Here is a 13523-nt window from a genome sequence, read left to right as displayed (position 1 = left end):
CTTTGTGGGTTTTAAGTTTTGCTCCTCACATTTTTATTATGTTCTCAATTTTGATATATCCACAAAATTCAATAAAAAGTATTGTAAAAATAAAATAAAATACAAGCTTCAGAAGAAAATTAGCCTGAAATATATTCTAACAAATGACTATATAGCCTCTTCCTTCTTAACTAGGGATGGTATGTCAGCACAGGGATGGAGAGTGTAACCCTGTTGATTCCCTTTGACCTTTTTTATGGTCATAAAAGGGAAAGGTAAAGGGACCCCTGACCATTAGGTCCAGTCGTGACCGACTCTGGAGTGCGGCACTCATCTCACTTTATTGGCCGAGGGAGCCGGCGTACAACTTCCGGGTCATGTGGCCAGCATGACTAAGCTGCTTCTGGTGAACCAGAGCAGCGCACGGAAATGCCGTTTACCTTCCCGCCGGAGCGGTACCTATTTATCTGCTTCCACTTTGGCATGCTTTTCAACTGCTAGGTGGGCAGGAGCAGGGACCGAGCAACGGGAGCAACGAGCTCACCCCATTGCAGGGATTCAAACCGCCAACCTTCTGATCGGCAAGTCCTAGGCTCTGTGGTTTAACCCACAGCACCACCCGATCATGGAATCATCCTAAAAAAAACCACCCAGGAGCAGAATGGGACACACCTCAAGATGCCCACAGACTACAACAGAACAGATTTTTCCACCCTTACCAGTGGTGGCCCTATTCACACCAAACTTGACCCTATACTGGACTTGGGACCTTTCTAAGTTTCTCGCTTTCTGACAAAAATTGTTTTAAGCTACAAAGCAGATAAATAACCAGGGTGGGAGTGGGGGTGGGAGTTGGCAATGTGTAGCTCATAAGTCTCCATTTCTTCTTAACAAGTTTTGTTCTTCATCTCTCACTATGTGATGAACTGGCATACTTGAAGAACGTCTACAAAGTAGGATCCTCTAGCTTATAAAAAGAGAGCGGCAATTTCTGAGAATAATGGAAGCCATTAAAGAAGCAAAGAGTGCACCTCATATATCTTGTTGTGGTGATGTTGTTTTCTTTTAGTTTGTTTTGCTCACCTGTGCAAAGTTTCCTGGAAAATGTATCACCCGATGCCAGCAGAGTTGGAAGGTCATCAAAGCGTTGTAGCTCAATTATGGTGTCAGGGGCAGATGGCCCAGCTAAAGTCCTCAGTTGTGCCTTCTCATATCTGTCTCCAACTCCAATGGGAAGCAATGTGACCCCTAAGGAAAAGTTTGACATATTGAAACACACCCTTAGAAGGTGGTGGACTTGCTTCATCGGACGTTCTTCAACTTATTATTATTATTATTATTCCCCACTCATCTGACTGGGTTGCCCTAGCCACTCTAAACTGCTTGCATTATATATAAACATTTATAATAAAACATTAAACATTTAAAAACTTGCCTATACAAGGCAGCCTTCAGATGGCATGGGGTCAGATAAATCGTGTCCTCCATCATGGAGGGCACATGTTGCGGTGAAATCACCATAAACTGCCTCCATGTTGTGGGGAAGGACCGTTTGGATAGCCACAAGACCCCACTGGTTGCCCCTTGGTTGATGGGGCTGAAATTTGGCTGGTTTGGGTGTCTATTGGCTGCCAAGGGGCTATTTAAGAGGCTGGACGCACGATGTGCATCGGATCACCCGCCCTCCCACCCTATATTTAGGGCCGTTCTTTGGCCTTGCTATGCCTGTCTAAGGATTGTCTGTCTTGGAACAGGGTCCCGGTAGGAATTTTGCCATTTGGCTGATTGGCTGTTGCCATTTGGTTTTTGCCTACCGTGTAGCAAATCGTCACAACTTTGTAAGGTTGGCGGTTAGGCACTGGTTCAATGTTTTGCTGAGGGGACGTGGTTGGCTGTGCCTGCCCCTCCATCGCTGCTGCTAGGGAATTCCGTTAAAAGAATCCAGGGGTTCACCTTGCTTTTGCCCGAACCCTGACAAGGGGCTAGGGCCACAGCCCCTGGGAGCATCTGGGGTGAGCTGTGAGACTGAAGCCAGCTTCTCGCTCCCCCAGGATGCTTTCCCTTACTGACCTCTGGTGTTGCCCAGTGTCAGTCCTGTTCCTGTCTGGAACCAATGCCTAAGCAACCACTCACATGCTGTAATCAATAAAGATGCAGCTAAAATTAATGCTAAAAACCTAAAACTAAATTCTGTGTCTATTGTGTCTTTACTTGGGGGGGTGGCTTGGGGGGTCTTCACACGCCACTCCATACCCTCCAGCATTTCTCCAATGAAAATAGGACGTCCTAAGGTATAGCAAGGCATTTGTAACTGGGACAGCTTCTGTAAATGTGGGACTGTCCCTGCAAAATAGGGACACTTGGAGGGTCTGAATGTAAAACATCTGGAGAGAGCCGGGGAGGGGAAGGCTGTGCCTGGGAGCGGGACCAGTGTGTGCTGTGACACTGAGGGGGTGGGATTTACTTGCATGTTTTCATGGTTGAAAAGCTTCTGGTCTCAGAAAGGGCCCTTTGCAATAGAGACAATGTAGAGGGAAAAAGGAACTCTTAATCATTTTTCTGCCAGACGTTCTTTTGTCCCAACATATCCACAGTTCCACTAACAACAACAATTCCCAGGGCTTATTTTAAAAAAACGGAGTTAGTTTCCAAAATACCCTCGTACTATAAAAATAAAAATAGTGGCAGAATATTTACTATTGACTCTTGAAGAATATACAGCAGTCTCCACGGAATCTTGTGATGGGGCAGATACAATGATCACAGCTATCTTGGAAGCGTTGGGTCTCCCTCCATTGGCTTCAGAAACGGCATGCTGAACTGTGAAGTCAATCACTTCTCCTGAAAATTAAAAAGAAAAAGTGGTCCAGAACCCATAGTAGACTATTTTCAAGAGGGGTTAGTAAAGGGGCCCCTCCACATATTGTTGGGCTACAACCTGCATGCTCTGGCTGGTCCTGATAGGATTTGTAGTTCAATGAATCTGGAAGGTACCAGGTCAGTGAAGAATGATTTAGGCATGGGTTGGCAAACTAAGGCCCAATCGCCTTCTCAATCCAGCCCACGGACAGTCCGGGAATCAGCGTGTTTTTACATGAGTAGAATGTGTGATTTTATTTAAAAGGCATCTCTGGGTTATTTGTGGGGCATGGGAGTTTGTTCATCCGCGCCCCCCCAATATAATCTGGCCCCCCACAAGGTCTGAGGGACAGTGGACTGGCCCTGTGCTGAAAAAATTTGCTGACCCGGACCCCTGATTTAGAGAGTAGTAGGAATGGTAAGGTTTATGGGATGTATATTGTTGAGAGACAGAAGATTAAAAATAGGACAATTTAATAACTGGCTTCATTTAATCTACTTTACGATACAGTGGTACCTTGTGTTACATACGCTTCAGGTTACGTACGCTTCAGGTTACAGAATCCACTAACCCAGAAATAGTACCTCGGGTTAAGAGGTTTGCTTCAGGATGAGAACAGAAATTGTGCTCCGGTGGTGTGGCAGCAGCGGGAGGCCCCATTAGCTAAAGTGGTGCTTCAGGTTAAGAACAGTTTCAGGACCTCCAGAACAAATTAAGTTCTCTTGCGGCGTGGCAGCAGCAGCAGCAGCAGGAGGAGGCCCCATTAGCTAAAGTGGTGCTTCAGGTTAAGAACAGTTTCAGGTTAAGAACGGACTTCCAGAACGAATTAAGTACTTAACCTGAGGTACCACTGTACTAGAGAAGGCATTGCTGTAAGCAGACATAGGCGTGGTTTGCACGAGACACTGTGGTAGTTTTGCTGTTGCGCCAAGCTGAGCTTAGTTTGACTTAGCATATCATCCAAACCTGGACTTGTGGCTCGGCTCTTTCCAGACTAACCACGAGCTGCAACCAAAATGTCCAGGAAGCAGCAAATCGGCTGCCATCTCCTTTTCCAGAACCTGCACACTTGCTCTAAGCCATAAATCAAGGTCACGCATAATCCTAAACCAAACAAACAAGCAAGTAGGGACCCAGAAGGAAAATGGCAGCTGCTTCGCTCTTCCGGTTGAATCCTGACAAGACAGAAGTACTGTTTTTGGGGGACGGGAGGCGGGCAGGTGTGGAGGATTCCCTGGTCCTGAATGGGGTAACTGTGCCCCTGAAGGACCAGGTGCGCAGCCTGGGAGTCATTTTGGACTCACAGCTGTCCATGGAGGCACAGGTCAAATCTGTGTCCAGGGCAGCTGTTTACCAGCTCCATCTGGTACGTAGGCTGAGACCCTATCTGCCTGCAGACTGTCTCGCCAGAGTGGTGCATGCTCTGGTTATCTCCCGCTTGGACTACTGTAATGTGCTCTACGTGGGACTACCTTTGAAGGTGACTCGGAAACTACAACTAATCCAGAATGCGGCAGCTAGACTGGTGACTGGGGGCGGCCGCCGAGTCTTGAAAGACCGACCTACATTGGCTCCCAGTACGTGCCCGAGCACAGTTCAAAGTGCTGGTGCTGACCTTTAAAGCCCTAAACGGCCTCGGTCCAGTATACCTGAAGGAGCGTCTCCACCCCCATCGTTCTGCCCGGACGCTGAGGTCCAGCGTCGAGGGCCTTCTGGCGGTTCCCTCATTGCGAGAAGCAAAGCTACAGGGAACCAGGCAGAGGGCCTTCTCGGTAGTGGCGCCCACCCTGTGGAACGCCCTTCCAGCAGATGTCAAAGCGATAAACAACTACCTGACATTCAGAAGACATCTTAAGGCAGCCCTGTTCAGGGAAGTTTTTAACGTGTGATATTTTAGTGTATTTTTGGTTTCTATGGAAGCCGCCCAGATGGGCGGGGTATAAATAATAAATTATTATTATTATTATTATTATTATTATTATTATTATTATTATTATTATATATAGAAGATGCACTGCCTGCAACTTGCCATGGTTTAGCCTAACACAGTCTGCCCAGACATACCAAGAGCAGTAAACCAAGAACTATTATTGGTCTCAGGTTGGTTTTTTGAGGGGGGAGACAAACCACAAACCTTCGTTCACACATTTCAATTAGTCACATTGTGGCTCAGTTCTGGCTAGCACACCAGAAGTGCAAAGCGGCCTTGATCTCCCTTCTGGGTATTATTGCTATTATTATTTATTAAATTTGTATTTCGCCCTTCATCTGAAGAGGACAGGGCAGTTCACAACATAAAACTGGGAACCTTCGGACTCGCTCATTCTCATGCAAACCAGACTGTACATTTGTTTATATATTTACACTTGTTACTCTTTATGTTATGTGCGCAATATCCCTATATCTATAAATCTGCAATGGTAGATTTGTAGTACAATAGTAGATTTATAGTACAATAGTACAAATTATAAGCATTTGTACGTAAACTGTAGAGCAAGATATAATAACATACTTAATGTATATGCAAATAGCTTGGCACTTACATGGAAAATAAACCTGCAAGGGAACATTGTAGAATGTAGAGGATATATGAAAAAGGTTCTGGAGAGGAAATATTTTTAATTCAGTATCAGCCAGAACAATGGAACTTTGCAGTAAAAATAAATTACAGATGGCATTTATACACCCATTCAACTCTTCCTCATCACCTCCAGTCAATCTTCCAGTTGTTGGAAAAGATGTGGAAATAGAGAAATGTATTTTTATTTGTGGTGGGAGTGCCTTCTGGCACGGATGTTATGATCCAAAATTTTTATTGAAATAAGGAATATTCTTAGATAGGCTGTTCAAGCTACACCTCGGCTGGTGCTATTATCAATAGTTTATGGTAGAAATGAGGAAATAAAAAAAAAAAAACACTATTATTATGGAATATGTTGAAATGGTGCAGTTTTTTGTGGAATTCTATTGATATTTTTATCCTTCCCTTGCCTCCCTTCTTTTTAGCTCATTTCTTATGTTTGTATTACTTCCGTGAAGTGCAAGACACACCAGTCATCTATATTATTTATGTCTACTGTCCATAAAAATGTGTTTCACATTTATCCCTTCCTTTGTTTTATTGTTTTTAAACTAGGTGGGAAATTAATGAAGATTATTTAAAATATACATATTTTTTAAAAAGGATTAATTATATGACAATACCATTTTAAATAAAATTAAAAGTTCACAAAAGAACTAACTCATCAGGGCTATGATACAAAATTACCATTTTCAAAGCAAATTCGGAAATATTAACTTTCTAGTTATGACAAAAAAAATTTCCTTCCAGTAGCACCTTAAAGACCAACTAAGTTAGTTCTTGGTATGAGCTTTCGCGTGCATGCAAGCTCATACCAAGAACTAACTTAGTTGGTCTTTAAGGTGCTACTGGAAGGAATTTTTTTTGTTTTGACTATGGCAGACCAACATGGCTACCTATCTGTAACTTTCTAGTTATGAAACATCATTGAGTTATTTAGGCTGAAGGCTAGGAGAAATATTCAAACACAGCATATTTTAATGCCCTATTTAAATATTTTTAATGGTGCTACAGCGACACCCAGTGGGGAAAAAAAAGCACAAACATACTCATTCACTCATTCATTAGGACAGCGTGCTACAACCATCCCAAACTCTTAGTCACTCGAATGCCAAAAGATATATTTAACAAATTCCTGACATGGCCTAAGGAGTGTTTTCACTGCTACTAAGAAAACACCCACACAAGTAGCAGAACAGCAAATTACCTGTGTGGCCAATGATCTGCCAATCTGGGTGACTAATCCGTATGTTGCTGTTAGGAGTGGCAAAGGTTGAAACGTTTGTGGCATTAATGGATAAGAACAGGAGACTTGCAGACTTAATTACGCTGTACTCTTTGTGTTTCTTCTGAAATGTTTACTTGGCTAAAACATTCTGTAGCATATCAATCACCACTATTGGGAATTTCTGTCCCCCACTCCATAGAGATCTTGTGATGCCTTACAGTAACAATAACTGTGTTGGAGATACTTTGCACGGTAAGGACCAACTGTGCCCCTAGATGGCAGGGGAACCACAAGAAGGACCTCTGATGAAGAACTTAAGGCATGGACAGGGACATGTGGAGACATGCAATGGTTCAGTTACATTTGCCCAAAGCCACATCGAAAACAGTAGCTGTATAGCAAAATAGCATCATCCAAGAATCTAAACTTGATTTGCAGCACGGTTGCCAAAATTTTGACCGCCATATACTAGCCTTCCTTCTGAGCTGCCCTACTCATTATATATATATAATGTACTCTCTCTCTCTCTCTCTCTCTCTCTATATATATATATGGTGTCCACATAGGAGAGTCTAGATAGGGATTAGCAAACGTTTTCTGCAGGGGGCTGGTCCACTGTTTCTCAGACCTTGTGGGGGGCCGGACTATATTTTGAAGGGGGGGGGGGAATGAACGAATTCCTATGCCCCACAAATAACCCAGAGATGCATTTTAAATAAAAGCACACATTCTACTCATGTAAAAACACGCTGATTCCTGGACCGTCCGTGGGCTGGATTTAGAAGGTGATTGGGCCGGATCCAGCCCCCAGGCCTTAGTTTGCCTTAGTTTTGTTTATTTGGTCTTTCCATGTTCATTGAAATGTTTTTTTCATTTTACACTGCCCAGAGTTGTGATTATGTCTCTCTTAGATTTTTACGATTGATTTTACAATTACACTATTCTTATAAACTACTTAGAGATGTTTATGTTAAATGATATATGAACTGTAAAAATAAATCAGTGTGTGGGTGGCAAAGTCCAGAAACAGTTTTGCCATGCCCCTCACTGTGTAGGTTAGACTAGCAGACATTTGTACTAACCAATAATAATTTAAAATCCCCATGCCAGGGACATACAGCGGGAGAGAATTGCAAGAGAAGTCTATGACTTGCAGATTTCCCCACTATGAGAGGGGATGAGAATATTTACTTGTTTCAATTCCTTTATCATTTCTCTACTTGGATCTTTGCAGTGTTGAATTCATGCCGAGTTGTGGTTTAACTAGAAGAACTTCTAAAATTAATTCCAGAATTTGAGCATACATAGCTTGCAACAATTTTCAGTCCATTTCATCTTCCCCTTGACCTACATTAATTACATTAGCATCTGCATACTTAAAACACTGCAAAACAATTAAGTAGCTGATTTTGCAGCGAACACCTGGAGGTGTGTGTGTGTGTGTGCCAAAAATCTTACCGTGAACTAGAGATCAAGGTAAAATTTGCCAAAATTGCTCCTTGCAAAAAAATGAGGGGGAGGGAAGGGACAAATTCTGCTTCCGACTGGCAAGAGGAAGAATTTCTCAGATGGGTGGGGGTTGATTTAGCAGTCAGGGGTCAGCAATCTTTTTCAGCAGGGGGCCAGTCCACTGTCCCTCAGACCATGTGGGGGGGCGGACTATATTTTGAAGGGGGGGAATGAACGAATTCCTGTGCCCCACAAATAACCCAGAGATGCATTTTAAATAAAAGCACACATTTTACTCATGTAAAAACACGCTGGGGCCTGGACCATCCGCAGGCCGGATTTAGAAGGCGATTGGGCCCCCGGGTCTTAGTGTGCCTACCCATGGCTTAGCTGGAGTGGGGAACCTTTTTGCTTCCACAGGTCAGATCGACTTCATGGGGCAAAGATATATCAGGGTTGCAGGGTTAACCTCCCTGCCTAGCATTTATTATTTGCAGTATGTCCCACTCTGCTCTTTTCAGCCTTCCAACTGGAGGCTGAAAGGAAGGACATGAAAGTCCTTCAAAGAGCAGCAGTTTCCATTTATATGGAAAGGAGAAATCAAGAGTGGATGAAAAGATAATAAAAGCTAGGCATGTGCTTTCTTCAGAAACAGAGCAAAGTGCAGGCTCTTAAAGATGCAACAACAGCGGCCATCAAGAAGGAACACGGCAGAAAGGTGAGAGCCACTTCCCTTAGGCGTGAGCTGTCCACCAAAATCTCCTAGCTGTAGAAGACTTCTGACTTTGCTCTGTGCAGGCATGGAACCCATATGTAGATTAGTTAAAGACCCACAAAGAAGAACTATTAAAATTATACAGGCCGTCTGCCATATCAATGAACTTTCCACAACAAGAATAAACTTTACAGGTAGTCAAACTAGAAGTTCTTAATGGGATATTTTTAGGCATATGAGGATCTATTATTCAACAATTCCATTCATGATTTAGAGAATGGGTGGGGGCAGAACAAAAAGACAAAACAATCCCTCAGGCATTATATTGGGGTGCAATGGGAATGCGAGAGAAGCTGTACAAAGCTAATACTTTTTTAAAAAAATGGACAGGAAATAAAAACATAATGATTGGCAAGAGAAATGCAATGTAGACAAAAATCCAAATGTACTCAAATGGTAGAGAAGCAGAAACTGAAACATGATAGAATATCCATTAGTAGCTATTTTCTTCGTCTGGACCCCCCCCCCCCAACAAAAACCCAAGGAATAAAATGTTACATCATTTTAGGATGTTGTATGATTACAAGAGGCAGGGGAATTCAACAAAGCAGAAGTTGCTGCCTGGACCTCATGAATCACCATATTAAAAAGGTCTCCACGGTTCTAATCACACCTCCTCAATGGCTTTGACCACGGAACCATGAATCCCCAAAGGCCTTTCTTCCCCCACACTTATGGAATGCTTCCTGAGGAAGAAGTCAAAAGAAGCAACTTACTATTTACTTAAATATGACAAAAGCAGATACCTGACAGGAAGGCTAAGACCTGTGATACAATTGCACTGAACTAAAAGGTTAACCTGTTGGACATGCCCAACATAGTAGTTCTTCTTTGGCAATCACTCGTAGCCGAGTAAGATTGTCTTCCATGAACACAGTCTTAGCAGTGAGTTTGTGACTGTGGAAACCAATCCACATGTCCTTCCACAGTGGGGACAGAGGTTCCTAGATGGTAGCTGATCACGGTGAGGGTTTGCTAAGCGTGCTTTCCTCTTAGCACGTATCTCCTTTTTGTCCTGAGTTCGAGCGTCTTTAAAGTTCATGACACCTTTGGTAAAGGCTGTTCTCCAATTGGCCAGTGTTTCCCAGTTGTCGGTGTTCATACTACATTTTTTTAGATTTGCCTTGAAAGAGTCTTTGAACTTCTTTTGTTGACCACCAGCATTACGCTTACCATTTTTAAGTTCGGAATAGAGTAGTTGCTTTGGCAGACGATAATCAGTCATCCACACAACATGAACAGTCCAACGAAGTTGATGTTGAAGAATCATCACTTCAACACTAGTGATCTTTGCTTCTTCCAGTACACTGGCATTAGTTTGCCTGTCTTCCCAAGCGATATGTAAAAATTTTCGGAGACACCGTTGATGGAATCTTTCGAGGAGTCGGAGATGGCGTTTATAAGTGGTCCATGTTTCACAAGCATACAGTAAGGTTCGTAGTAAAATAGCTTTGTAAAGAAGTATTTTGGTTTCCCTGTGAATGTCCCGGTCCTCAAACACTTTGGGCTTCAATTGGGAGAAATTTGCACTCGCAGAGCTTAGGCGATGCTGGATTTTGGCATCAATGTTGACCCTTGTGGAAAGATAACTGCCCAGGTAGGAGAAGTGATCAACACTTTTCAATGTTACACCGCTGAGTTGGATCTGTGGCACTGCAGAGCGGTTGTTTTGTGCTTGTTGGTGCAGCACTTTGGTTTCTAGGGTGTTGAGTGATAGGCCAAGCTTTTCACAAGCTCCTATGAAGATATTTAGGATGGTTTGGAGGTCATCCTCCGAGTGTGCACACACTACACTGTCATCAGCATACTGAAGCTTTATGATGGAAGTTATGGTAACCTTACTCTTTGCTTTCAGTCTACTCAGATTAAAGAGCTTTCCATCTTTCGATACATGATTTCTACCCTGGTGGGGAGTTTCCCTTTGACAATGTGTAGGAGCATGGCAATGAAAATAATGAATAGAGTTGGGGCAATAACACAACCCTGTTTAACATCTGATCCCACTATGAATGGTTCACTTTGAGAACCATTGTTATCTGAGATTGTTGCTGTCATAGTGTCATGCAGGAGCAGAACGATGTTCACAAATTTATCTGGGCAGCCAGTTTTCAGAAGGACAGTCCACAGGGCATTACGATTTACAGTGTTGAAGGCCTGAGTCAGGTCAATAAACGCCATATACAGGGATTGGTTTTGTTCTCTGCATTTTTCTTGAAGCTGTCAAGCAGAGAGAAAATCATGTCCACTGCCCCCTTGGAAGGTTGAAAACCATTTTGGGATTCAGGAAGTGTAGTGCTGGATATAGTTAGGAGATGGTTTGCCAAGATCCTTCCAAGAGTTTTGCCAACCGCAGCTAATAAAGAGGTGCCTCAATAGTTTCCACAATCCGCTTGATCACCTTTTAAAAAAAAAAAAGTTCATAATTTTAGCATCCCCAAAGTCTGCTGGGATCTCCTCTCTCTCCCATATTTTTTCAATGAGCTTGTGAAATTGTTGTGTAAGTTCAGTTCCACCCACTTTGAAGACTTCAGCGGGTATCCCATCATGTCTGCTGGCTTTGTTGCATTTCATTTGGTTAATAGCTGTACACAACTCTCCCATATTTGGAGATACTGCAAGCTCATCTGTAATTTGTTTCTGTGGAATTTGTGAGAAAACCTTAGGAGCTATGGGGTAGTTGCGGTTAAGGAGATGCTGGTAATGTTCTTTCCAGCAATAGCTTCTTTATCTTTTAGAAGTGTGGAACCATCTGTTGAGCATAGGGGACATATGCCATGATTTAATGGCCCATAGATGGTCTTTGTGGCTTTAAAGAAACTTTGTGCATCATGAGTGTCAGCTAAGTGCCAGATCTCTTGAGCTTTTTTTTTTTTATCCACCAGGTGTTCTTTAGTTTTCTGGTTCTTCTTTGAACCTCATCCTTATAGCGTTGGCATAGATTTTTTTCTTAGTTGCGCAGTTTTTATCTCTTTGCTAGATCTGAAAGGCCTTCCTTTTCTTGTCAATAATGCGTTCAGTATCACTATCACTCTCATCAAACCAGTCGTGGTGTTTCTTAGTTTAGTATCCAATAGTTTGTTCACAGGCTGCAATAATAGATGCTTTAGTTTGGTCCAGTGTTCCTCGAGGTTATTAGGGAACTGAAAGCAGATGGTCCTTAGGAGTCATTTGGAAGCAATCCTGCTTAACAGGATCTTGAAGGGCTTGAGTATTCATTTTGCGTCTTGGTTTCCTCCCTTGAAGCTTGCATTGAGGTATAATCTTGATAGCCATTGTGGAACGTATTAATCTGTGGTCTGTCCAGCAGTCATCGGCACTCATCATAGCTCTAATAAGGAGCACATCATGATGATCTTCAGCTCTTAAAATTACATAGTCTAAGAGGTGCCAGTGGTTTGACCAAGGGTGCCTCCATGGTGTTGTAAGATTTATTTATTTTGTTGAAAGAGTGTGTTGGGAATAACAAGGTTGTGCACTGCACATATAGTCAAAAGTAATTGTTGCCAATTCCTTCTTTCCCAATAGTCCCAGGCCACAGATCGAAATCTCACCCAACTCTTGCATTAAAATCACCCAGGATTTTATCTTCCTTCGGCGTCTCTGATAGAAAGGCATCCAGCTAAGAATAAAACTTTTCTTTAATGTCTTCATCGGCATCCAGTGTTGGTGCATAAGCACTTAAAATAGTAGTCTGTTGGTTTTGGGCAAGTTTTATTTGAAGGGTTGAAAGTCACTCATTAATGCTGGTAGGGACTTCTGACAAGAGCTTCACAAGATCGTTTTTGATAGCAAAGCCTACTCCATGTATTCAACATTCCTGTTCAGACAGACCTTTCCAGAAGAATGTGTATCCTCCTTTTTCTTCCTTCAGTTGTCCCTCTCCAGTTCTTTGAGTTTCTTGAAGCACTGCACTGTTAAAACATCACGACTCTCTTGCAATGATGGCGGTCTTGCATTTGGGACTCTCATTATGTGTGTTATCCAGCAAAGTTTTGTTCCAAAGTTCAATTTACATAGTTAGGTAGGTGCTTCTGGGTGCAGATTTTAAGCATCCTTTTTTAATTATATCATCCCTCCAAATAACAACTGCAATTTTTCTGCCTCAGGCGCCAAAATGATTTGAACCTTGTCGTGGAGAGAAGTTGGAAGTATGGATGCAGACTGAGGTCACATCCACACCATAGATCTAAAGCACATTGCTTCCCCCTGAAGAATACTGGGAACTGTAGCTTGTTAAGGGTGCTGGGAGTTGCAACTCTATAAAGAGTAAGCTACAGTTTCCAAGACAGTTTGGGAGAAGCCACCGGCTTTAAATGTATGGTTGTAGATGTGACCAGAAGTGCACTAAATGTGATTCATCATATTTAACATAACTGTCACATTTTTTAAAAATAATAATAATCTGACAATACAGCAAATTATATATTGCAATATCTAAATGAAACTACCCTGCTGAGGATGGTGAAAGAATATATAAGCTACTGTTATTGCTAGCAGGAAAGGCCATCTCAGAGTTTTTTCATTCATCAAATACAGGGATAATATTCTCCAAAATTGACTTCTAGGAGCCAGTTTCAGAGTGGCGCTGCAGAAGTATTCTTTATTGTTGTTGTTGTTGTTGCTGCTGCTGTTGTTGTTGTCAGGGAACTGC

General features: G+C 42.6%; 1 protein-coding gene across 3 annotated transcripts in view; it reads right to left on the bottom strand.

Annotated features, from left to right (window-relative positions):
* The window catches only part of VWF (von Willebrand factor), a 162869-nt gene that overhangs the window by 63261 nt on the left and 86085 nt on the right, over window positions 1-13523 (bottom strand). For all 3 annotated transcript variants that reach the window (XR_014564188.1, XM_083738706.1, XM_083738707.1), the window contains 2 exons: window positions 2677-2820; window positions 1063-1227 (listed from right to left, as the gene is read on the bottom strand). Coding sequence is in view for 2 of the 3 variants with exons in the window: in XM_083738706.1 (XP_083594832.1) it covers window positions 1063-1227; window positions 2677-2820 (309 nt within the window). In the remaining variant the exon portion in view is untranslated. The remainder of the gene's footprint in view (window positions 1-1062; window positions 1228-2676; window positions 2821-13523) is intronic.

The sequence above is a fragment of the Podarcis gaigeae genome (genome assembly GCF_964106915.1).
Source record: "Podarcis gaigeae genome assembly, chromosome: 5".
Classification (NCBI taxonomy): domain Eukaryota; kingdom Metazoa; phylum Chordata; class Lepidosauria; order Squamata; family Lacertidae; genus Podarcis; species Podarcis gaigeae.
The sequence above is the reverse complement of the archived record's forward strand: the minus strand, read 5'-3'. Positions and strand labels throughout refer to the sequence as shown.